This window comes from Macaca mulatta, chromosome 7 (genome assembly GCF_049350105.2).
Source record: "Macaca mulatta isolate MMU2019108-1 chromosome 7, T2T-MMU8v2.0, whole genome shotgun sequence".
In the NCBI taxonomy this organism is placed as follows: Eukaryota; Metazoa; Chordata; class Mammalia; order Primates; family Cercopithecidae; genus Macaca; species Macaca mulatta.
The window spans coordinates 29,221,233-29,247,181 of NC_133412.1; the positions used below are offsets into that span (position 1 = coordinate 29,221,233).

Below are 25,949 nucleotides of genomic sequence, written 5' to 3' on the forward strand. Positions count from 1 at the left end.
AAAAGAGCGCTTGTCTTTTAAAAAAGTACTCCACCTCTGGAGGAAAGCCTACTCCTAATCAACAGTACTGTGTCCTTCAGAGGGAAGGCATGGAGAAGGGGCCACAACAGTAAGCTTAGCTGGCCACAGCATATGACTGCTTAGGCACAGGCTGCAGCAGCCTCAGGCAAGGGTCTGTTGCCGGCACACACCAACACCATTCTGATGATGGCCTAGCTTCCCAGGTCAATTTCACTCCAGGGAAAGGACCTGCTGAGCAGCAGAGCTGCAAGGACAAATCCTCCAGGCTTCTTACCAAGTGTACTGATCATTGTGGATTAACATACCTACATTCTGGGTTATAATCACTCTCCTGGGAATTCTGATAGGATGAACTGGCTCCCTGAGCAGTTCAGCTTGGAGTCAACTTAAAAGGTGTATGAAAACTAGACCGTGGTCCAGGGTTGGGTTGTACTATCTCTACTTTGTTACTCCTTAACTGCAGGTAATCATGTGTCGGTGTGAATAGTTACCTAAAGGTAAGTTTGGATTTAAAGATGGCTTGTCCCTGCAGACCAGTGTCTTCTCTTATAAACAGGTGGATGTAATTGCCCAGCAGCGGGGCTTTGTACACATCAAACACTTCATTGCCTAAATGCAGGGACATGCTGGAAATGAGAAACAGTTCAAATATTAGGGTGGATATTTAATGAGTCCTACGGCTTCCATTCTGCCATGTGAGCTTTGCTTAAAATAGTGTGGAACTGCTAGATCCTGTCCTCATACTGAATTCATAGGAAAAGCAGAAAAGATGCTGTAAATAACCTGTCTCCTTCCAAAGTAAAAAGTGGTAAAAATCTATCCTCTTAATTGTTTTGTAATTTTACAAATCTCTACCACTTCATTAGCAAAGCAGAAACAAGTTTTCAAAAGTATCAATTTGTCATGTCTGATATCTCACCAATGGGAGCTACCTTTAGTCTTTCACTTCAGTAAGGTAGATACAATGGCTTTTGTCACATCTTCAGTTCATTTCCGAAGTCTCCACCAGCACAGCTATAAGATCTCTACCCTATTTACTTCTCTCAAGTTTCCTAGGTAATTTCAGAGACCTAAATTTTTGTAAATCCTTTAGTGAAAATGACCCCAGGCCAGGCGCAGTGGCTCATGCCTGTAATCCCAGCACTCTGGGAGGCCGAGGCAGGCGGATCACCTGAGGTCAGGAGTTCGAGACCAGCATAGCCAACACAGTGAAACCCCGTCTCTACTAAAAATACAAAAATTAGCCGGGCGTGGTGGCACATGCCTGTAATCCCAGCCATTCAGGAGGCCAAGGCAGAATAATTACTTGAGCCCAGGAGACGGAGGCTGCACTGAGCCAAGATCACGCCACTGCACTCCAGCACTCCAGCCTGACAGAGCGAGAGTCTGTCTCAAAACAAAAAAGAAAAGAAAAGAAAATGACCCCAAAAGAAGTTTCTACAAAGAAAACCTCACTCATCCCAGGCCTCCCTCTTGGCATGTCAGTATTTTTCAGGCATTTTATGCTCACCTTCTATCTGACCACTTGACCATCCGAGCATTGCTTTCTTTAATTTTATTTCCTTCTTCATCCCGGCGTATCCTCCATCTTATAGTATTTTCTACCTGGTTAAAAACCCAAAGGCATTGGTTAGTTAAACCAGTTTAACTAAATGTTCTTCTTTCTTCAGGTGATTTATAATCATGTGTAAAGACTTGATAGGTAATGATAGAGTGAGCTTACAAAAACTAACTGATTCAGCACAACTGAAACCTACCTGCTACATATACCTAGAGATGTTGGTTAAACTAGCCAGACATTTTCTTCAAATCTTTTCTGAGCTCCAGTTCATATCAGTGGAAGCAGGAGCTAAGTAGCATGCAGGCCAGAGGTGTTATCAAACAAGACACATGAAGAACTCCAAAGGAGACAGCATGAGGCTTTGGGTCCACATGAGGTAGAGAGTTAAAATGAGACCTCTGCCTATGACAGGGCCACTTGAAGATGAACCCAATGAAAGACGGGCGAAAAACTGCCCCATTCCCTGTCTCATTCCCATAGTGAGACAGGGAAGCTCTGGGCATGAAATTACAATTTTTAAAAAAGAATAACGAATTAAAAAATTAAAACATGAGATCAGTGCTTTGCCCTGTTTTTGAGTCTAAATTTATTCTACCCATATGGTGGAAAGTAACAACAACAACAACAATTTCCCCTGCCCAGTGCTACCACTGGGGCCCCGGTAGAAACTCATAGGCAATCCTGTCGCCAGGTGTGGTGGTGTGCACCTGTACCCAGCTACTCGGGAGGCTGAGGTGGGAAGATCGCTTGAGCCCAGGAGTTTGAGACCATTCTGGGAAAAACAGCAAGGCCCACCTCAAAAAAATAAAAAAACCCACACAAAGTTTTAAGTTAAAAAAAAATTGTTTTAAAGGAAACCCCCTTAAGGAAGAACAACATGCCTATGAAAGCAGTTGGTAGTGCTTTGCTGTCCCCGGCCTTCAAGAGAGGAACCACCTAATGACAAGTTCTCTTTTGTGCATAGTTTGAATATCCATGAAGAGTTGAGACATTTCTATTGTGGGAAATCACCAGGATCTACCCACTGTAAAATCTGGAGTCAATTCCATATGCCTTATTATTATTTATCCTGAAGGAAGTAGCTAACAATTTTCAAAAATGTTTATCTTTACTTATGTCAAAAAAAGCATAACTGCAACCAAAAGAAGAAAGTGACAATTCTACAGGGATAAAAAAGGACACATACCTCCTCCCATAAAAATATTCTGAAAAGGTGTTTTAATTCCTAGGTCTAAAGAGCTATTGAACAAGAAACATAAGAGGATTTCCCAAGCTCAAGTCTCACGTTGTCATCCCTGCTTTACTTTATAAAAGGAAAAACTTAAAAGGAATAAAGTGTGGGATGGTACCTTTAATTTTAACCTGATTCTATCTTCCTCGTCAAGCACTTTCTCATCTTCAAATTCATCTTCATAAAACTGAGGATCAAAAGGCCTACAAATTGTGTTTTTAACATCATGTTAGCCATATTTAGTAAGGAATATGATTAATATTATATTTAATCATCCCTACAAGGTGTCCCCATGTGTTTCCAAAAATCACAGTAGACAAATAACTTCATGTAAACCTTCAAAGAAGTATGCAAAGTACCATGCTTTCTTGAAATTTGTTTCTAAAACATATTGCCTGAAATAAAATTCAAATGCAACTAACAATTCAAAATGTTATTTGATGAAATATGTCTTCCAAAGTATAGGTAACACATGGTCTTCCCATATTTTTTAAAGAAAATGTGTTAAGCACAAGAGCTTGCATGCATGTACCTTAGTGAATCATACCCACTGACACTATTTTGTAGTACAAAATAATTGTCTTTTCTAGATTCACAATGGCTTTTGCATTGAACATTTGTGATTTTTTTTTTTTTTTTTTTTTTTAGGCAGAGTCTCACTCACTCTGTTACCCAGGCTGGAGTGCAGTGGCACAATCTCGGCTCACTGCAACCTCCATCTCCTGGATTTGAGAGATTCTCACGCCTCAGCCTCCCAAGTAGCTGGGATTACAGGCGTGTGCCACCACGCCCGGCTAATTTTTGTATTTTTAGTAGAGGCGGGGTTTCACCATTTTGCCCAGGCTAGTCTCAAACTTCTGACCTCAAGTGATCTGCCCGCCTCGGCCTCCCAAAGTGGTGGGATTACAGGCATGAGCCGCCATACCCGGCCACAACATTTGTGATTTCTCTAGCAGACTTTTGTCACTCTTATTTTCTGATTTGTCAGCTTTATACTAGGGAGAAACACCTTCATCCATTGTGATCTGTTTATGTAAAAGAAAGTGCCAAAATGCTAGAAAAATTATTAGCATTAAAATTCTCTCTCAATAGTGATTCACTTTTCTACCACAGCACAACCCAGATTTATTTTTTTCAAAGTTATATGAGAAATCTCCCATCTTTGTGATTAGTAAACTCATGATAAATAAAAAAATATTTATTCTACACATATTTTTAATATCTTGAAAATTTTAATCAGTCCTCTTACTTGGGTTCTATACTGAGAAACTTGGGTAATTTAACAAAATACAATTCATTTCCTAAATCGGAGTTGATACTGGGAATTTCTTCTTCTATTATGGTTTCAGAAATTGGCTCTTCCTCCTGCTGGTCCTGAGGCACTCCATGTTCATCCTAAGAAAGGAATCAGAATGTGAGAACTTGAAGACATTAGAAATGTGCTAGCTTTACTCGTCCTGCACTAGGCAGATGCAGGTTTGACAGGAAGTAATGTTTTGTTTGTTTGTTTGTTTGTTTTTTATAGAGTCTTCACTCTGTCACCTAGGCTGGAGTGCAGTGGCGTGATCTCGGCTCACTGCAACCTCTACCTCCCTGGTTCAAACGATTCTCCCGCCTCAGCCTCCTGAGTAGCTGGAATTACAGGCCTGCACCACCATGCCTGGCTAATTTTTGTGTTTTTAGTAGAGACGGGGTTTCACCATGTTGGTCAGACTGGTCTCAAACTCCTGACCTCAGGCGATCTGCCCACCTTGGCCTCCCAAAGTGCTGGGATTATAGGCGTGAGCTAGCGCGCCTGGCTGCGAAGTAAATTTACACTCCACTTTAGGGACAAAACAGTCAGCAATTCTTCCAAGCTTCTCCCTAAAACCTCACCTCATGCCTACAAAAAGCAAAACAGGCTGGGCGTGGTGGCTCATGCCTGTAATCTTTGAAACTTCGTCTCAAAAAAAAAAAAAAAAGCAAGACAAAACAAAACAGAAAAAAAACATGGGAAAACAGGATCCGTTAGCCAACATTAGTAGAAAAAAGTATCTATTTTATTGACGTATTTTGCATAACATATTCAGCAATAGAAGTATGAAATTATTCACCCCATCAATACTAGACAACTATTAAAATCAGAGAATGTCAGCATCGCTCATGCTTCTTGTCATAGGCTTGAATAAGAAAAACCTTTAAATCAAAGGTTTTTATGTTATATATTATATTTTTATATTGTTTTATATTAGTCTAGCCCCTAAAGTTTGGCATCAGCTTTATTCTGAGTAGTTCCTTCTGTGCCTTCTTATATCCAGAAATTCCCAATATAGCTAAGAAAGTCACCTATTCATCAGATGTTTGGCTATCCACATCCTCTCTCAACATGAGACAGACCCATCAGCCTCTGAAGCTTTCTTTTTTTAGCTTTGAATAATGGGATTGGTTGATATTGGTGATTGTACTTACAACCAGCTGTCGTGGAGTAGGTGGTTGATTGCCTTCATCACTCTCAGAAGAAATGTCGTCTATATCTCCAAACAGATCCATGGTCCCACTAGGATCTTTGGTGTTGGGGGAAAATGCACAGTAGTAATTTTTCCAACTAAAGTTCTTATACACAGTTCTTGGTCCACCACTTCAACATAGTCCCAAGCTTCATAAAACAAATCTCCATTAAACCAACCTCAAACTGGCTCCCTAAGCCAGGTTCTCAGAAGCTTAACTAACTAGAGTGTCTTTGGAGAAAGAAAGAGGCAGCGTTGGTGGGTGAAAGGTAAGCCATTCCTGAATTCCTAATCCTCAGAATCAGCATGATAATAGTAAATGCTTGTTGTTGTTAAGTGCTGAATTTGAGAGTGATTTGTTTTCAGGTGTTTTTTTTTTTTTTTTTTTTTTTGAGACGGAGTCTCGCTCAGTCGCCCAGGCTGGAGTACAGTGGTACGATCTCGGCTCACTGCAAGCTCCGCCTCCTAGGTTCAAGCGATTCTCCTGCCTCAGCCTCCAGAGCAGCTGGGATTACCAGCGTGCGCCACCACACCCAGCTAATTTTTGTATTTTTAGTAGAGACAGTATTTTACCATGTTGGCCAGGCTGGTCCTGAACTGCTGGCCTCAAGTAATCCACCTTCCTCAGCCTCCCAAAGTGCTGGGATTACAGGTGTGAGCCACCACACCCAGCCTAATTTGTGTCAAATCTTAAATCATTTGGCAAAGTACACATGAGCACATAGTATTTCATTCAGTTGGAGTTTCTTGGGTGTTTTCTTTAAGATATTTGCAGTTGCTGCCCCTTTCTTAAACTCTGGGTACTGGAATCTTTTTAATTCTTAATATGAGTAGAGCTTTCTGAGCTGTAAATTAAATGGGAACTTGGCCTGCATGGCCACTGTGTATGGCCCAGAGCTGAGCAGACAGCCATAGTCATTTTATTATTTGCATACTGGGAACTGAACAAATGAGTAAATAAATTGAGGATATTTGAAACCAGGCTTTTTGCTTTTGGAGAAGGGGACAGAAGAGACAATTCAGCAAGAGTCTGTATTAAGGGAACCTGAGCCACCTATACAAGAAACCTTCTCATGCCTTCTAGACCTCATTGAGCCCAGATGATAGATTGGTAAAAAACTGCCATACATATGCCCAATCTTACAGCTTCCTGGGACAGAAAATGCCCAGTTCATTCTGAGAAGCTCAGCCTGTGTGGTTACTTGATATTCCATGATTAAGTGTTAAAAGGGACTGTCTAGGCCAGGTGTGGTGCCTCACGTCTGTAATCCCAGCACTTTGGGAGGCTGAGACGGGCGGATCATGAGGTCAGGAGATCAAGACTCCGTCTCCAAAAAAAAAAGGACTGTCTACAGAAGAGGACGTGGATATGTTTCAAATCCCTAGAGACCTGTACTCAGTTCTCTTGCTGATTCTAACCACAGGGTTCAGACAGCAGTGATATTTGCCACAGACACACTAAGCATTATCAGATATGCTGGGTTATTAGGCCGAAGTGGAAGAGCAGTTTGCCCTGTAACCTGCAATTACTGCAAAACAGTCTCTTATTCTGGTCCTCACTTAAAACATCTCTGCCTTACTTGGCAAAAGGTCAAAGTGCACAATGAAATAAAGTGTACATTGGCTCCTAAATCCAGAAAGATCCACCAAGCATTATTTTGCACTGATAGGTGGTTTAAGGTACAGCACCATATCCTTCATTTTGGAGGGGCTATCCAGACATGCTCCAGACCATTAGTCCCCCAGAAACTTCACTGAGGTGGCATGCCCCTAAATTTTGATGGGGATTATCTCCCACTCTCTGGTTTACACGCTGAGGGCTGATTACTAAGGCATCTAAAGTACAGTTATTTCCTACTCATCAGATCAGATACCATCAGCATAATGTCATCGCTGCAGTGGACCAGTGTGACATGTGGAACATCAAGATGGTCAGGAGTTTTGCAGACTCCATATGGCAAAGTATATAGGTAAGTCCATGTAGCTGTGAGGCAAGATTGTTGCCTCAGACCAAAGGGTTTCATTGGTCTAGTAAGGGGTACCATTGGTCTAATGAGGGGTGCCATTGGTCTAAAAAGTAAAAGCGAACTGTTTCTGTTTGTCCTTACATATTAATATGAAGGGGAAAAAAGCATTTGCCCAGGCTGGTCTTGAACTCCTGACCTCAGGTGATCCACCCACCTTGGCCTTCCAAAGTGCTCAGATTATAGGTGTGAGCCACCACACCTGGCCCTGCCTACAGCTTTTGAAGGATACATGTCCTCCTCTGCTTAATGTATTTCTCACTTTCCTTGTGACCCAGCCTGGGTGACAGAATGAGACTGTCTCAAAGAAATATATATGAAATAGCAGCTGCTAATATAGTCATTATTTGATTCGGTATAAGATAACCAGTCATTTCCAAGATCAATCTGCCACTAGGCCATACAGGTGAGATAAATGAGGGATGTGGCCAGGTGCAGTGACTCATGCCTGTAATCCCAGCACTTTGGGAGGCCGAGGCAGGCAAATCACCTGAGGTCAGGAGTTCTAGAGCAGCTTGACCAACATAGTGAAACCCTATCTCTACTAAAAATATAAAAAAACTAGCCAGGCTTGGTGGCGTGTGTCTGTAATCCCAGCTATTCGGGAAGCTGAGCCAGGAGAATCACTTAAACCTGGGAGGCGGAGGTTGCAGTGGGCTGAGATCGCACTACTGCACTCCAGCCTGAGCGATGCAGCGAGACTCTGTCTCAAAAACAAATACATAAAGAGCGAGACTCTGTCTCATAAATAAATAATATAAATTAATAAATAAATGGGGGATGTAAGAGGTATCATCACCTCTGCTTCTTTCAAGTCTTTGATGGTATCATTCATCTTTGCAATTCCCCCAAGCATGCAGTGTTGTTTTTGGTTTATTATCCTGGTGAGAAAAATAAGTTCCAGGGGCTTCCACTTGGTCCTTTCTACTTTTTAATGGTGCTTCATGGATCAGAAGACAATGTGGGGAATTTCTCAGTTGACAAAATATACCTATTCCAATCATATATTTAAGAACTGGGGAAACCACAAGGTGGGTCAGTAAATCTGGAGGGCATACTGTGAGTTGAACTTGGGCTAAAACTCCATCTATCACCTGACCACTGTCAGTCTCCACTTTGTATTTAGTGGCGTATTTGAGGTTCTAGGAGTGAGCATCAACTGAGCCAGTATCTAGTAGTCCTCCAACTCTGGGTATTTCCTTTCCCCAGTTTGTAGTCTACTCTAGTAAAGGAGATAATCTGACTCATCATGATACCAATGGACACCATGGGCTACCAGCATCCCCCTGCTCATTGGTGGGGAGCTCAGAACTGCACTCAAACCCAAACCAACCCCTAAACTCCATCTTTGAGGATTTGTTGCCTTGACCACCTAGTCAGGTTCTAGTCAGGGAACAGAAAACACACCAGTTGTCTGTACAGCTGTACAGACATAATTTAATATTTTAAAGTTGCAATTGGGTTTAAAGTTGTGGACTAGGTTACTGAAAGTATAAAAAGAGGAACTCTGAGGGTTCACAGAGGTAGCAGATGCAAAGAACAGCTTCCACCTGTGGGGCTGATAGGGAAAAGGGGGGATTATAAAAACTTAAAACACTTACATAAAGGGCCCCCTGGAGCTTAACTCATACCTGAGGAAAAGCTGCTGCCCAGCTGGTCCTGATGTCTCTCAGGGGGGAAAATGAAGCTGGCTCTGCGAGTGCTGGCAAAACTGCAAACTGGACTCTGCAGCTGCAGAAAGGCTCTGCCTCTGCTCAGGTGAAGAAGTGTTGGTGGGTCCTCTCAGAAAATGCAAGTCAACAGGAAGCCCCCAGAAAGTTCCATAAGCAAACAGGAAGGAGCAATCCCTTCTTAGTTCTCCAGGCTTCCAGTCTTCCTTTGGCGCCCCCTAACAGGGGGCAGCTGGCGAAGCTCAACTCTGGTTTGTGGACTCCTGGCCCCAGCACCTCCGTGCCAGGTACAGAAGAGTAGGTTTGGAGAAGAGACAAGAGCTTAACAACTGACACAGGTGTCTACTGGTAACATGTTTAAAACAAACACACAAAATTGTGTTGCGTTGGAGAGAGTGGAGTCAGAATGAAGGCTCTTAAAAACCAGGTAGAGGGGTTTCCATTTGATAAGCCAGGAAATAGCTGGCACTGAATTCTGAGTTAGGAAAGTGACATGATGATGACTTAGGCCTCCCCTCTCTTGATGTCACTTTTCTTTATCTATAACCAGGCTTCAGGGTAAGCCTCCCACAACTGCCACTCCCAGTTTGGACTAATAGCACCAGGAAGAAAGATGAGTCAAAGTAGAGGCTATCAGTAAGGACAAGATTAGTGTATGTAGAAGAGCTCCACAGAGAAGGCAAATATGTGTGTGGTGGATTTCAAACATACCTGCAGATTCTTTGCCATTCTTCCAATCAAGAGGAATCAAATTCCCCTCCCTTTGTATTTTTTGTTTTTTAAGACAGAGTCTCACTCTTGTCACCCAGGCTGGAGTGCACTGGCAGGATCTCGGCTCACTGCAACCTCTGCCTCCTGGGTTCAAACAATTCTCCTGCGTCAGCCTCCCGAGTAGCTAGGATTACAGCCATGTGCCACCATGCCCGGCTAATTTTGTATTTTTAGTAGAGACGGGGTTTCACCGTGTTAGCCAGGATGGTCTCGATGTCCTGACCTCAAGTGATGCCTACCTCGGCATCCCAAAGTGCTAGGATTACAGGATAGCCACTGCGCCCAGCCCAGATCCCGTCTTCATTTAAAATTTTGACATTTTGTTCATCATGGATTTTTTTGACATTAATTTTGAATACAATTTTAAAAATTACATTACAACAATATTTATCATGGTTATCATTGTGGATTGAATAGTGACCCACCCCCCACACCCCACTGAATCCATGTCTACCCACACCTTCAGTATGTGACCTTATTTGGAAATAGAGAATTTTGCACATGTAATTCGTTAAGATGATATCACACTAGATTAGAGTTGGCCCTAAATCCAATGAATGATGTCCTTATGAACAGAGGGAGATCTGGAGATACTGAGACCCGGAACAGAGACACGAGGAAGGTCATGTGAAGACAGAGGCAGAGACGGAAGTCATACTGTCAAAAGCCACAGATTGCCAGGAACTACCAGAAACTGAGAGGCAAGGAAGGATCCCTGCCAAGAATCTTCAGAGGCAGCATGGCCCTCCCACAGCCTGATTTTAGACTCCAAGTCTCCAGAATTATGAGAGAATCTCAGCCTGGCCAGAAGGCTTCTTTGTGGGGAATGAGAGGTAAGGGGGTTGAGAGAGCAGCAGGAATTCACTGAGACCTAAGACTTTGTGTAAAGCATTAACAAAATCAGTTTGCTTTGGGAAAAGTAGATTCTTTTTTTTTTCTTTTTTCTTTTATTTTTTTGAGATACAGTGTTGCTCTATCGCCAGGCTGGAGTGCAGTGGCACGATCTCGGCTAACTGCAACCTCTGCCTCCCGGGTTCGAGCGATTCCCCTGCCTCAGCCTCCCGAGTAGCTGGGACTACAGGCGCATGCCACCATGACCTTGTGATCCACCCGCCTCGGCCTTCCAAAGTGCTGGGATTACAGGCATGAGCCACCACACCTGGCTGGAAAAGTAGATTTCTTGAACAGAGACTTGCTTTTAAATTGTTTTATTACAATTAAAATTACACAAAAGCAAATCGATTCATTTCAATCAAAATAACTCATGTTTACATATTTATAACTGTACAATAAAATATATAAAATGTTTTCATATTTCATACTTCAATCATCTTCTTCTTCTTCTTCATCACTGATCACGTACTTCTTATGCTTTTTATTTGCTTTATCATCATCTTCTGCTTTTCTCTTTCCAGAAGGTTCACCCTCCTAAACAGATACAATTTTTACAAATCTACAAGTCAATAAAGAACATTTTTAGGATGGTTTATCAAAAGTAGCTATGAGCTGAATGACCCTCTGACAACTCAAAGTAACTGTTCCTGCAGATTGTGAGGGAGATTGTGAGGTGTCAGCAACTGTGAGCTAATCTCTCACAGGGAAACCTTTGAACACAGAGCAGGATGTGCAGGAAACTGGAGACAGGATTTGCCACAGAAGGGGTGGGGCTCTCCCAAAAGTTCTGCCTGTCTAACCACTGGTCCTGTCGGGATATTTTTACCATGATCAGGTAATTTCTCAAACTTTTTTTCTCTGCCTCCTCAGCATTTCACTTCTTTCCATTATCTAAAATTCAGTATTTTAAAGACTGTTGATTTGGGTTTTTTTGGAACAATTTGTTTCAATGCATTAAAAACTCACATCATAAAGGTTTTTAAGAAAATATTTCATGACATTAAAGGGCATCTATACACAAGTTTCCTCTGTTTAAAATCATTCTGTACAAATGTTCTAACAGAAACAAATAATTTAGGAAGTTATCTAAAAAACATTTTTTACAGATAGAATTTGAACATGTCAGTATCTAAGTGTCAAATACTGATTAAAATAAACTGACACTAAGTGGGATGGGCCGGGCACGATGGCTCATGCCTGTAATCCTAGCACTTTGGGAGGCCAAAGGGGGTGGATCACCTGAGGTCAGGAGTTTGAAACCAGCCTGGCCAACATGGCAAAACTCCATTTCTACTAAAAATACAAAAATTAGCCAGGTGTGGTGGCACGCGCCTGTAATCCCAGCTACTTAAGAGACTGAAGCAGGAGAATCGCTTGAACCCAGGAGATAAAGGCTGCAGTAAGCTGAGATCGCGCCAATATATTCCAGCCTGGGCAACAGAGCAAGCAAGACTGTCTCAAAAATAAATAAAAATTAAAAATTAAATGGTATGAACAAATGGTTTGAAGGTTGAAGTTAGGGAAAGCCAGACATCTTGCTGCTGTGACCACAGGCTGCTAGATGTAGAATGCAACCTGGTATGCCCACTTTTTTCTGATGGTTCTCATGGCTGGCCCTCTGACAGACAAGATAGCATCTCACACTTGTTTTCTGCCTTGTTATCCCAAATACATTCCCACAGACCTGAAAGGCCATAGGAGAATTCAAAGGGGGGAAGTTATGAATCCACAGTAAGGGATTTAGAGAAGTCCTCCTCCTCCATTTACCTCCCAGCTGGCAGCAGGGAAATTACCTAAACAGCAACACTGAAAGATAGATCCTGCCCCCAAGAAGGAACAAGAGCCCCTCCTGTCTACTCTACAGGCTACAGCAAACCCAAATCTCTCCCAGCCCCACAGGCAAAGAGCACATTCAATCACACTACTTGTCTTTTAATTTTCAAAGGAAAAATCTTATCTTAAACATTTTACATGCAATCACTATTTTTTGGTAACCTTCCAAAAATGAGCCTTGGTGCATTTGTCTTTTCAGCTCTAAAATCCTTTAAGGAGATGAAATTTGAATCACTAAGAGAACTAGCATGGTAATTCTAAAAGATGGTCCAGCCTGTCCTAAAGATCCCTGGACAGCAGCAGCCAGGAGATGGCCAGGCCTCTCCCAAAGAAGTCTCACTGGCACCAGTCCTAATCTATCCTCTGGAGTGAGAAGCTGTGAAATTCTGCTTTGAAAAGCCTGCCAAGGACTGGCTGGGCGCGATGGCTCATGCCTGTAATCCCAGCACTTTGGGAGGCTGAGACCAGCAGATCACAGGTCAGGAGTTTGAAAGCAGCCTGACCAAGATGGTGAAACCCCATCTGCATGAAAAATACAAAAAATTAGCCAGATGTGGTGCATGCCTGTAGTCCCAGCTACTCAGGAGGCTGAGGCAGGAGAATCACTTGAACCCGGGAGGTGGAGGTTGCAGTGGGCAGAAATCATGCCACTGCTCTCCAGCCTGGGCAACAAAGCGAGACTCCGTCTCAAAAAAAAAAAAAGTCTGGGTGTGGTGGCTCATGCCGGTAATCCCAGCACTTTGGGAGGCCAAGGCAGGCGGACTACGAGCTCAGGAGTTCAAAACCAGCCTGGCCAACATGGTGAAACCCCATCTCTACTAAAACTACAAAAAAATTAGCCGGGCATGGTAGCAGGCACCTGTAATCCCAGCTACTTGGGAGGCTGAGGCAGGGGAATTGCTTGAACCCAGGAGGCGGAAGTTGCAGTGAGCCGAGACCACGCCGCTGCACTCTAGCCTGTGAGACGGAGCAGGACTCCGTCTCAAAAAAAAAAAAAAAAAAAAAAAGCCTGCCAAGGACTGACTTCTCTGGCAGCTACACATAAGCACAGAAAAACACAACAAAGGGAATGGGCGCAGTGGCTCATGCCTGTAATCCCAGGGCTTTGGGAGGCCAAAGCAGGAGAATCACTTGAGGCCAGGAGTTTGAGTGAGACCAACCAGGGCAACATGGTAAGACATCTGTCTTCACCAAAAAATAATAATAATAATAATTGCTATAAAAAAAATTTTTAATAAATAACAAGGTCACGTGTCGCTCGTGCCTATAATCCTAGCACTTTGAGAGGCTGCGGAAGGCAGATTACTTGAGGTCAGAAGTTAGAGACCAGCCTGGCCAACATGGTGAAACCCTGTCTCTACTAAAAAATACAAAAATTAGCTGGGCGTGGATTTGGAGGCTGAGGCAGGAGAATTACTTGAACCCAGGAGGCAGAGTATGCAGTGAGCCGAGATCGCGGTGCTGCACTCCAGCCTGGGCAACAGAGCAAGACTCCATCTCAAACAAACAAATAAATAAATAAGCAAGCCAGCCAGTCAGCCATCACACAGAGCAAAGGTGTATAGTTTCTCAGACTCCCAGGACTTAGAAAGGTGACAGAAGCCTTCAGGATGACTTCATTTTGTGAAATTACACGTGTGGGATGCTGCCTTACTGAACATAACTGGAATGGATCCCAGTGTCATATATAAATGCAGTAAATGACAAAAATATGTTTATTAAGTCTAAAAGAAAGCTTGCTAATACAGTCACGAATGCAGGTCCCTGGAGGTACAGAAACAGTCCACAGTTATGAAGATAAGGCAGGGTTGTCAGAGGGGAAATGGAGTCTCAAGAGGGAGAGCTGGAGAAAGAGACACAGAGAAGGCTGCCTAGCACCATGTTCTAACTAATCCTTCACAGCAGGTACCTCTTTTGTCTAAGAAGCCGAGGGTTGGCCTTGATACCTCTCCCTTCCACTGTCTCCATGTTTCTTTCAGTTCAGGCCTTTCCCTTTTCCCAGACTCCTGGAGAACAGAGTACCAGCACACGGTTTCTCCCCCTACCTGTTTATCTAGATCTTTGAGGTAATTGAGGTTTTGTAAAGTTTTAACTACTTAAAAAAATGAGGGAGAATAAAAAGCTCTCCTTTACATTTTTCTTCTTTTTGGTAACTTAGACTCTGTTGGAAAAGGGAAAATAGTATTTCTTGTTCAGCTACTACATATTGTGTTACTTTCAAATCTGTTGTTTATTAATACTGTAATACAACATTTTTACAAGACAGGGAGCATAAACTCCATTGATCAGATGAGGAGATAGACTCAGAAATATGAGATGACTGGCCCAAGGCCATACAAGTGGGAAAGGGTAGCACCAAAATCGATGCAGTTCACTCTACTATAGACTGGCCCTCACCTCCATTTCAAGGCATGCTATGATGATAATGGTGTTCTCTGGGCTGTGGACCTGGGGTCTGAAAACTCCCCTTAATATCAGGAGGCATACCCAGGCTCCTGATGTTTGGGTGGGCTTTAGTGTGCAAAGAACAGAGAGGGACTTAGAACAGGAATGCTCCCATTCCTTCTTCCATTGTAACGCATGACCAGGACTCACACTAGGGTAACATGAAGAGGCAGTGGCAGGGGTTGAGAGGTCCAGGAAGAAGTAAAATCTTTGTTGTCAGGGCAGGAAAGGGAAGAGTGCAGGAAGACCTGAAAGAGAGTATTTGGATAAGGGAGGTAGAGGGTGGTTCCTGTAATAGCTAGGTGGCCATTCCCAAGAGGCATTTTTAAGTCAGGCAGTATAAGTTTGCAACTGCCCAGCCTAGAAGAAGGCTATCTGATGGATCACTTTAAAAAAAAAAAAAAAAAAAAAAAAAAAAAAAACTCACTTCTGAGAATACTAGGAATAGACTAGAAGTCCCATGATACTTCTCAATTTTCATTCACAGTTTCTATTTGCCAAGAAAAAAATAGCATCTGCTTAGATGAGGACTCACGTTTGCCAACAGTTCAGCACTATAAATGTATCATTAAGATGTTGCCTCATCTAATTTAAAACAAGTATGTTGCAGAACAATGAAACAAATTTTGGCCAGGCGCAGTGGCTCACACCTGTAATCCCAGCACTTTGGGAGGCCAAGGCAGGTGGATCGTCTGATGTCAGGAGTTTGAGACCAGCCTGACCAACATGGCAAAACCCTGTCTCTACTAAAAATACAAAAATTAGCTGGGCATGGTGGCGGGTGCCTATAATCCCAACTACTAGGAAGGCTGAGGCAGGAGAATTGCTTGAACCCAGGAGGTGAAGGCTGCAATGAGCCAAGATGGCACCACTGCAATCCAGCCTGGGCAAGAGAATGAGACTTGGTCTCAAAAAAAAAAAAAAACCCAACAAATTTTGTCTAGTGCCGAGCACAGTGGCTTATGCCTGTAATCCCAGCACTTTGGGTGGTCGAGGTCGGAGGATCCCTTGAGTTCAGAAGTTTGAGACCAGCTTGGGCAACAAAGTGAGACCCTCTGTGTATAAAAAATAGGCTGGGCGCGGTGGCTCACACCTGTAATCCCAGCACTTTAGGAGACCAAGGCAGGCAGATCACGAGGTCAGGAGGTCGAGACCAGCCTGGCCAACATAGTGAAACCGCATGTCTACTAAAAATACAAAAAAATTAGCCGGGCGTGGTGGCGGGCACCTGTAATCCTAGCTGCTCGGGAGGCTGAGGCAGGAGAATCGCTTGAACCCAGGAGGCGGAGGTTGAAGTAAGCCAAGATCGCGCCACTGCACTCCAGCCTGGGTGACAGTGTGAAAATCTGTCTCAAAAATAAATTAATTAATTAAATTAAATAAATATAAAAATAGGCTGGGTACGGTGGCTCACGCCTTTAATCCCAGCACTTTGGGAGGCCAAGGCAGGTGAATCACAAGGTCAGGAGTTCGAGACCAGCCTGGCCAACACGGTGAAACCCTGTCTCTACTAAAAGTACAAAAATTAGCCAGGCGTGGTGGCACACACCTGTAATCCCAGCTACTTGGGAGGCTGAGGCAGCAGAATCACTTAAACCTGGGAGGTGGAGGTTGCAGTGAGCCAAGATTGCGCCACTGCAATCCAGCCTGGGCAGCAGAGTGAGACCCTGTCTCAAAAAAAAAAAAAAAGAAAGAAAGAAAAGAAAGAAAGGCCTGGTAATAATGTATTATCAAGAGAGAATATCAATAAAGTGACAGAAATGATTTAAAAAAAAAAAAAGGATCAAATGGTAATTCTTACACTGAAAGGGTAACTGAAATGAAATATGACCAGAGGGGCACAATAGTAGATTTGAACTAGGATCAGCAGACTTAATGATGGAACGAAGAGATTATGCAGTCTGAAGAACGGAGAAAACAGAATGAAGAAAAATGAATAGAGTCCCAGAGAAATGCGAGACACCACTAAACACACCAACATATACCTAATGGGAACAGCAGGAGAGGAGGGAAAACAGCAGAAAAAATATTAAATGAAACAATGACTGAAAACTTCCCAGATTTGTTGAAAAACATTAACCTACACATCCAAGAAGCTCAACAAACTGCAAGTAGAATAAATGCAAAGAGAACCACATGCAGATACATCACAGTAAAAATGCTGAAAGATAGAAAAATTCCTGAAAACAGCTAGAGAAAAATGATTGGTCACATACAAGGGAATCTCAAGACGATAAAGAGCTGGCTTCTCATCAGAACAATGGAGGGCAGAAGGCAGAGGATGGCATATTCAAAGTGCCAAAAGAAATCACCATTAGAAAGCTCATTTTTCAATAATAATAATGGAAGCCAAAAATCTCCTGAAAGAAAATTGCTCTAAAATTGCATAACCATTGAAAATGTTTCAAGAGGATAAAATATATTTCAGATAAAGATACCAACGAAGAAAATAGGAATTTCAGCTACATAGCTTTACAAAGATACCAGTTAGGGTAAAGGATAGAAATAAGAATTTTTTAAAAATTAGTTATAATTTTTCATTGCTAATCATCATGCTGTCTGGTACATTACTGATTTCCTCCTGAATGATACTTAAGGGAAGTCCTTATCTTAGAGAGTTTAGGCGTACTTGTCAGAGAACAAACTGAAATGGTCAACAATCTGTTTCCATGTGCCTTTTAAAAATTCCAGTTTCATCACACTTTGAAATAGTAATGATATCTTCATAATATAAATATGTATTTATATACTTTTATATATACTATGTGTAAACTTTAATTTATACACATGATATAAAATTCTAATTTTACAGCAACGCTTAGAGAAAAATGAGGTTCAGAAAAGCCAGATATTTAAGATAAAAGATTTCAGTAGCAGAAGCAGGATTCAAACCTAGGTGGTCTTTTAAGACTCCAAAGCCTCTACTCTCTTAGCTCTGCTATGCTACCTTGATCTATAGATACCTGGGAAACAGGTAAGGCCATTATTTCACAGGCACAATCAACATACTCTCAACAAAGCAGTCAGTGATCCTACTAAGAGTTAAATCATATCTTCTCTCCTCTGCTGAAAACCTCCAACGAAAACCACTCAGAATAAAAAACAAAAAAAAAAAATCAGTCTGTCGCAGTGGCTTATGCCCGTAATCCCGGCACTTTGGGAAGCTGAGGCAAGCACATTGCTTGAGTCCAGGAATTCAGGACCAGCCTGGGCAACATGCTGAAACCCTGTCTCTACAAAAAATACAAAAAAAAAAAAAAAAAGGCCTTACAAATGGTGTGAGGCCGTAGGTGATTTGGCCCCATCATATTTTTGCCCTCTTCCTCACAAGGCTCCAGCTTCAGCCTCTGTGCTTTCTTCACACATGCCAGGCAGGTTCCCACCTCAGGGCCTTTGCACTTCCTAATTCTGCATGCACCACTCTCCAGAGAGCTGAACAGTTCACTGTCACTACCTTCAGATGTTTACTCAAAGATCACCATTCCAGTGAGAGCTTCCCTGAACAGTATTTCTAAAAGTACAACATCCCAACTCCCAAGACCCCCCAGAACATTCTCTACATTCCCTTTCCTGCAGAATTTGTCTCCTGACCACTTTTCACCATCTGCTCTACCATATATAGTATTTTACTTTATATAGTATTTCACTGGTATAGTAAAGACTTTAAATTTCTCAGTATCTCCGCATCACCCAGTGGGGTGTTAAATACTTGCTGGGGTATTAAGAAAAAGAAAGAGGCTGGGTGTGGTGGCTCATGCCTGTAATCCCAACACTTTGAGAGGCCGAGGCGGGCGGATCACGAGATCAGGAGATCGAGACCATCCTGACTAACACGGTGAAACCCCATCTCTACTAAAAATATAAAAAATTAGCCAGGCGTGGTGGCGGGCACCTGTAGTCCCAGCTACTCGGGAGGCTGAGGCAGAATGGCATGAACCTGGGAGGCAGAGCTTGCAGTGAGCCGAGGTCATGCCACTGCGCTCCAGCCTGGGCGACAGAGCAAGGCTTAAAAAAAAAAAAAAGAAAGAAAGAAAAAGAAAAATACTCAGGGCCTATTCTCTTATAATATGAAAAGAATACTGTTTAAAATAATTGATTTTGTCAATAATAAATGAAAACTTATTTCAATTTATTACTCAATACAATTTCAAATACTTTTTTTTTTTTTTTTTTTTTTGAGATGGAGTTTCACTCCTGTTGCCCAGGCTGGAGTGCAATGGCGCGATCTCAGCTCACCACAACCTGTGCCTCCCGGGTTCAGGCGATTCTCCTGCCTCAGTCTCCTGAAGCTGTGAGTAGCTGGGATTACAGGCATGCGCCACCATGTCCTGCTAATTTGTATTTTTAGTGGAGACGAGGTTTCTCCATGTTGGTCAGGCTAGTCTGGAACTCCCAACCTCAAGTGATCCGCCTGCCTCGGCCTCCCAAAGTGCTGGGATTACAGCCGTGAACCACCGTGCCCGGCCAAATACTATTTCATCTAAATAAAAAGAAAATATGTTTTCCCAACACAAGAATGAATTCTTTTTTTTTTTTTTTTTTTTGAGACAGGGTCCCATTCTGTTGCCCAAGCTGGAGCGCAGTGGTGCAATCATGTCTCACTGCAGCCTCAAGAATCCTCCCACCCCAACAATCCTCCCACCCCAACAGTCCTCCCACCCCAACAGTCCTCCCACCCCAACAGTCCTCCCACCCCAACAATCCTCCCACCTCAAGACTCTGGTAGCTGAGACTACAGGCACACACCACTACCCCCAGCTAATTTTTGTACTTTTTTGAAGAGATGGGGTCTCCCTATGTTACCCAGTCTAGTCTCAGACTCCTGAGCTCAAGCGATCTGCCTGCCTAGGCCTCCCAAAATACTGGGATTACAGGCATAAGCCACCACCTCTAACCAAGAATGAATTATTTTCCTAATAAAAAAAAATACTGAGAATTTTTACAAAAAGGAGATACACCCTCTGGTCTACCACACTGAATGATCCATCACTCTCTCTTGGATGAGCCTTGGTATGTCAGGGACCTGCACCTTTTCTTCCAGGCCTTTCCATCTATCCAGAGTGACCTACCAGAGATAGGACAGTTTGCCCAGCAAGCTTCTGATCACTCTTCAACACCCAGCAAGAAGTCTCATCCTCCATGCAGCCTTCTAAGACCTCTCTAAATACTGGCATCAGACCCTCCTCTGGAGCACTCTGTCTTGTTACTGCACTTATCTCGCTGGATTTCAGTGAAGTGTGTAGACAACTAATTTGTGCCTGCCTGATCTGTGAGCTCTTCATTCAAAGCAGTTGGTTCCTGAGTACAGGATAAACCCCTAGAATTGAATAAATTTGGTCTTACCTCATCACTGGTAAGTTTCTTTGCTTTGAGTAATCTTTGAGCCTTATCTTCTTCTGATCCCTCATCACTGTCTGATGAATAGATTCTGGCTCGTTCCTCTGAAAGCAAAAGTATAGATTGTGAGTGACCTTTTTTTTTTTTTTTTTTCCTGAGACAGGGTCTTGCTTTGAGGCCCAGGCTGGAGAGAAGTGGCATAATCATGGCTCACTGCAGCCTTGACCTCCTGGGCTCAGGTGATCTTCCTGCCTCAGCCTCCCAAGTAGGTGGGACCACAGGTGTGCACTACCTACCCATGCCCAGCTAATATTTTTTTCCTTTTAGTGGAGATGAAGTCTTGCCATGTTGCACAGGCTGGTCTTGAACTCTTAGAATCAAGCAATCCTCCTTCTTCAGCCTCCTAAAGTGCTGGGATTATAGGCATGAGCCACTGTGCCCAGCTGTGAGTGGCTTTCGAAGACAGTGAACTATTCATTCTTAAATGGTTTCTTCTCATAAATATCTTTAGTTCCCCCTGTATATTTCCTCCCAGAGGAACCAAATAATTTTAAAGTTTTTGATTTAAAGATAAATATAAATTTTAGATATGTTGAAATAAAGCAGACTTACCCTCTCAAAATACAAAAACCTGACCACCTTTAAAGATCAAAAAGGCTTGTGTGCAAGGTTTCTAAAGAGGCAGATACCCTACTCTTCCGAAGTCAACTATTAAAGCCTGAGACATTCTTCCACCGGTAACAGTTAATTCCAAAATGAGCTTTGAAGGTAAAGCAAGAAAGTGTTTTCCTGGTCCTGTAAAGACCGTTTGTTGCCAGGCAGACCTTTCAAAGAGAGATGCAGAGGGGCGCCCATCTGCTCCACTGCCCAAGCCCAGGTGAACCTCTGGGTGGAATAAGAGCCAAGGACTTTAGACCAAGCCCCTCCCCTCAAAACCCAAAGCCTTCCCTTTGTCCCCGCTCCTTGTCTATCTGATTACTGTATGGATCTGAGCACTACTAGACTCATGTGCTAGATTTTTAATCTCTGGTGACCTGAATGTTGCATACCTCTCTCCCTTAAAGCATCCTCGGATTTTTAAAATTTTAATTTAATTTTTGTGTGGTTTACTTCCACACAATTGAATCTTTTTCTATGGGAAATCAGCATTGACAAAAAAGAAAGGGTCTCTGTACTGTGGCCCCCAAAAAAATAATAGGTAGGTAATATGTAACAGGCCACCCGACCACATGCAGCCACTACAAGAAAAGGAGAAATGAGTTTCATGGGAGAGTCAAAGAAAAATAAATTTGGGTGTTTTAAAAATTTACTTGTTATATGCCGGGCTCTAGGCTAAGTACTTTAAATGTATTATATCATGTAATCCTCAAAACAACCTTATGTTCTAACTACCATTATTAATAGGTTGTTTTTGTCATGACGAGGCAACAGAAGTTAAGGGAGACTATGTAACTCTTCAGAAGTTACACAACTAAAAAGTGGCAGACTGAGATGAGAGTGGGCAGGGTCAGGAGGCCAGCCAGGTCTTCTTCGTTCGCTTTTCAGCATGTCTTCTTGCTACTGGCTTGGGGGAACCCCTGGGTAAGAACCAGGTGGGACAGATGTCTCAGAAGTCAGATGACCTTGGTTTAAGAACTGACCACTTAGCAACTACGTGCCTTTGGGCAAGTTATTCAACCTCTCAAAGTCTCAGTTTCTGCAATAAGAACAAGGAAATAAGAGCAACTAGATCATAATGTTGTTATGAGGATCAAATAGGATGCATGTCAAGTGTTGAGCATCTGCCTAAAATTCAGTATGTGTGGAAAAAATGGTAACCATCAGAAATCACTGATACTTGCGAAAGGAGGAAATATGCTTCTAAGAGAAATGTAGAAGAAGAATGAAAGAAAATATCACATAATTTCGGAATAGTTTAATTTCTTGATTCCCAATTAGGTAATAAAAAAAAGTTTACAGAAGTTCCAATATAATTGACAGATTCTCAAGTCAGAAAGCAGAAGCTCAAGGGATAAAACCCAAAGTGGGAACAACAGCAGTTCCTACCTTTCAAGCCCATCTGAATGAACTAAGATCACTCATGACAACCGGTTCTTTAAAAATGTCCTGGCCAGGCACAGTGGCTCATGCCTGTAATCCCAGCACTTTGGGAGGCCAAAGTGGGCAGATCATTTGAGGTCAGGAGTTTGAGACCAGCCTAGTCAATGGTGAAACCCCGTCTCTACTGAAAATACAAAAATTAGCCGGGTATGGTGGTGCACACCTGTAATCCCAGCTACTCAGGAGGCTGAGGCAGGAGAATCACTTGAACCCGGGAGGCAGAGGATGCAGTGAGCCGAGATCACGCCACTGTACTACAGCCTGAATGACAGAGCAAGACTCTGTCTCAAAAAAAAAAAAAAAAAAGGGTCCATTGACTTGGCAGTCAGATTACATCCAATGCTAGGATGAAGTCCAGAATCCTGAAATGATGAAATGTAATTTCCACACATGACTCACCTCGAATGCCCCCTTTATATCGGTTTTTAATGGCAGCCAAGCTGATGGACTCCTCGCCTTCCTCCTCCTCATCATATCGATCAGGTTCCAGGTAACTGGCACTCAGCCCCCGCTGGTGCTGTTTCTCTCTCATTCGGCGCTGCTGAGATTCCCTACGTATGGAAGCCCTCAACCGTTCTTCTTCTTTCTGTAAAGAAGCAAATAACCTCTTTAACCTAAAAAGGAGCTACTTTTGTGCCCACTTGAACCCACTTTTATCACAAACAGCATGTAATATCTGGTCAAGATAACAGCTGTCCCATGTGTGTTCCCCATCACACCTCTGTGCCTCCACATGGACCCTCTGGTTTGGTTTGCAGGAGCGAAGGCAACACAAGGGTAAAGCAGCAGAAGGGAGCCCTGACACTAACCGGCCCAACTGGCATTGGCACAGGTGTGTCCTTGGGAGCCGTGCTGGTGTCCTGTGCTGCCACTTAACCCAGAGAGAAGCGACCCGCCTGAGAAACCCCATCCATGCCCAGCAGACACCTAAACTGACTCCCTGGAGTAGCAGTGGCTATTCCTGTTCATCCCTGAACCACAGACACCTGATCTGCCCCAGCTCTACCAAACGCCCATAGTTCCAGATATTCTGGTCCCAGCCCCTCAGCCCCTCAACCCAGACAGCTCCTCACGGCTCCTGATGACAGGCTGGGGAGCGTCCTAAAGCCACAAGGTAGAGCTTTCGTTTCTTTTGCACTGCCTGGCATTCTGCATCTTGATGTTAAACCAGGTTGGGGGTAGGGGTGGTGTTCGAGTAGGTTTTAGGGATATTCTGGGATTTCTTTGAAAGTCTTCCTCATCCAATTGCTCTGTATTATCATACACAACTCCACATCTATTGCTAGGAATTCTATGAAACAGATTGTTTTTGTAATATGTGGCTGTACGGAGGTTAGAGTAAAAATCACTGTCAGTAGTACAGGGACTAAGAACAAACTAGCTGACTCCTTGTCTACATTTTCACAGGAGCTGGGGACATGGAGGAGGGTGTAGGGGGATGCTTAAAGTGGTTCAAGAGCTCCTCCAGTAATGCTGAGGCTGGAATCTGCAGGTTCCTCCAACTCCCTTAGCCTGTACAGAAAAGGTGGGGAAATGGAACAAGCCCAGCTCCAAAGCAAATGCCCCTATATACCACTGGGTTAGGTACTGGTATGAGATCTGGTTTAATCTGCCTCGATGAACAAATATAGGATGGAGGAAAAAGTAAGGGCTCAGAGCCAAACCTGCAGCAGAGCCTGACCATAAGATTAGTAAGAAAGGCCCTGAGGCAACTGGACTGTCTTAGCCTCACCATGCCCTGCTTCACTAAACAATATAATCACAAAGGCAGGTTGGGCAAAGGCCAAAATCTAGTAGGGATTAGAGGAGATGGAGAGGAGAAATGATGAGCCTGTACCATTGCATCTGGCTTCTCAAACACAGTGCTGCAGGAAAGGCCAATGGCCAATATGAGCGCATGCTCTATCGATTAGGTACAACGCCCCAAATAAACTTGTGCCTAATTAACAGCTGGGTCACATTTGAAAATATACCAGGTAGAATGTTACAAACTGACCTTAAAAACTCATAAGCTCGTCTTATTCCTTACCAGAGTCTCCTTTAGGCACTCTCTCATTCAAACTCCTGATCTATTCTCTATTTTACACTACTCTCTAGTATCTCCACTGACTTCTGACATGGATTCTAAACCACACATAGAAGACTTAATGATCTTTGGACTTATACATGAAAATTCAGATATTTCAATCACTGGTTTGTTGCTGAACTCTCAGGGCCTGGTGAAGAGAGAACTTGAGCCATGTGTCTGTTTTACTGTCATCGCCGCATCACGCATTGTTTGGCGAATGCTGAGGAAATGAATCCAGCTCCCTATTCATGTCGGTTGGAAGACGAAAAGGTGGGCCAATAAGAGATGAAGAACAAGCATTTTGGGAAATACTTTCCTAATTAACAAAGAATCCCAGGATAAGGCTTAGCAAACATACCTTAATCATTTCTGTGCGTTGGCATTCAGGATCACGACCAGCCATTGGCAAGATTCTAATCTTCTGTGTCTTTGAACACCTATCTGCAAGCGACAGAGTCATCTTTCTATGTGTGGCACTGTCCGTAGAGTGAGGTCTGCCAGGAAATAAACAAAGAGCATCTCACTGTTTACCAGATACATTTGTGAGCCAGTGATACCCACGTCACAGAAGAGCCCAGTGACCATTTCCTAGTCACCTGAACAAACAGGCAGGGACACTCGACTGAATATACCAGGTGGAAGATTGTGATTTTCTTCATTCTGTGGCTCACTGAGACATTCTTATTCCACAAATGAAAACAGAAGGTTGGAGTAAAAAAGACTGTATGGCATGATGGCCTTCTAGAAGCAATAAATGGATAAGCTCAAGCAACATGAATTAGATACTACAGGTTGGTGCAAAAGTAATTACGGCTTTTGCCATTACTTTTAATTAGTATTAATATATTAATATTGTTAATATAACTATCTTATTTTATAGATTTAGGAAACTGAGGCAAAAAGAGATTGAGAAAGTGGCACAAGGTCACACAAGTGGAAACGGAATTCAAATATGAGCCTAACTGATTCCAAAGCCTGTATGTTGACCTTTACAATTTCAAAAAGCTAAATCATAACCAACATTATTGTGCCCCCTCTAAAGATAAGCATTACCCAAGGTAGTTATAATAGTCACTGGAATTAAATACATTGACATTCTCTTGTAAGTCTGGTTAGCATGACCTGGTTCCCTAAGAAATAGCAACTTTCAGTGTATTTGACAAAATAACCTTTGAACCATCAGAACTATGCACAAGATCTTGGTTCTTGCTGAATCACACCGTGGGGTTACATCACTCAGGTGGCAGGCATTACAGAAACATCTATGTTTCACTGCTTTTACCATAAAAAATAATACATAATAATAATAACAGTTACCTGAAGGTGAGTTTCGTTTTAAAGACTGCTTGTCCCTGTAGACCAGTACCTTGTCTTATAAAAAGATGATTGTGGTCGCCCTGCAGTGGGGCTTTGTACACATCAAACACTTCATTGCCTAAATGCAGGGACATGCTGGAAAGAAGAAACATTTCATATACTAAAGTCATAAAGCTTTCACTCTACCATCT

At 42.8% G+C, this 25,949-nt stretch overlaps 3 protein-coding genes across 12 annotated transcripts in view; 1 reads left to right on the forward strand and 2 right to left on the reverse strand.

The window, feature by feature from the left end:
- LOC695149 (RNA polymerase-associated protein LEO1-like) overlaps positions 1 to 9,847 on the reverse strand; it is a 29,757-nt gene extending 19,910 nt beyond the window's left edge. The window contains exons 1-6 of one of the 3 annotated variants that reach the window (XM_077939432.1): positions 8,955 to 9,841; positions 5,262 to 5,356; positions 4,063 to 4,208; positions 2,932 to 3,016; positions 1,532 to 1,626; positions 513 to 647 (exon numbers count right to left, since the gene is read on the reverse strand). In XM_077939432.1, coding sequence (XP_077795558.1) covers positions 513 to 647; positions 1,532 to 1,626; positions 2,932 to 3,016; positions 4,063 to 4,208; positions 5,262 to 5,342 — 542 coding nt within the window. In that variant the 5' untranslated portion in view covers positions 5,343 to 5,356; positions 8,955 to 9,841. Of the gene's footprint in view, positions 1 to 512; positions 648 to 1,531; positions 1,627 to 2,931; positions 3,017 to 4,062; positions 4,209 to 5,261; positions 5,357 to 8,954 lie in introns of all 3 variants that reach the window. The other 2 variants (XM_077939433.1, XM_077939435.1) reach the window with 2 other exon arrangements.
- The window catches only part of LOC114679403 (uncharacterized), a 29,879-nt gene extending 9,596 nt beyond the window's left edge, over positions 1 to 20,283 (forward strand). For 2 of the 7 annotated variants that reach the window (XR_013395589.1, XR_013395593.1), the window contains 3 exons: positions 7,165 to 7,269; positions 10,341 to 10,597; positions 19,978 to 20,283. The gene's annotated coding sequence lies outside the window, so the exon portion shown is untranslated. Of the gene's footprint in view, positions 1 to 4,162; positions 4,376 to 5,427; positions 5,569 to 7,164; positions 7,270 to 10,340; positions 10,598 to 10,730; positions 11,072 to 19,977 lie in introns of those variants that run through there. The other 5 variants (XR_013395592.1, XR_013395587.1, XR_003731244.2 and 2 more) reach the window with 4 other exon arrangements.
- The window catches only part of LEO1 (RNA polymerase-associated protein LEO1), a 39,532-nt gene continuing 24,539 nt past the window's right edge, over positions 10,957 to 25,949 (reverse strand). Inside the window, exons 8-12 of one of the 2 annotated variants that reach the window (XM_015142250.3) lie at positions 25,759 to 25,893; positions 24,800 to 24,935; positions 22,773 to 22,959; positions 20,280 to 20,377; positions 10,957 to 11,192 (exon numbers count right to left, since the gene is read on the reverse strand). In XM_015142250.3, the coding sequence (XP_014997736.1) occupies positions 11,088 to 11,192; positions 20,280 to 20,377; positions 22,773 to 22,959; positions 24,800 to 24,935; positions 25,759 to 25,893 (661 nt within the window). In that variant the 3' untranslated portion in view covers positions 10,957 to 11,087. Of the gene's footprint in view, positions 11,218 to 20,279; positions 20,378 to 22,772; positions 22,960 to 24,799; positions 24,936 to 25,758; positions 25,894 to 25,949 lie in introns of both variants that reach the window. The other variant, XM_028850925.2, reaches the window with a different exon arrangement.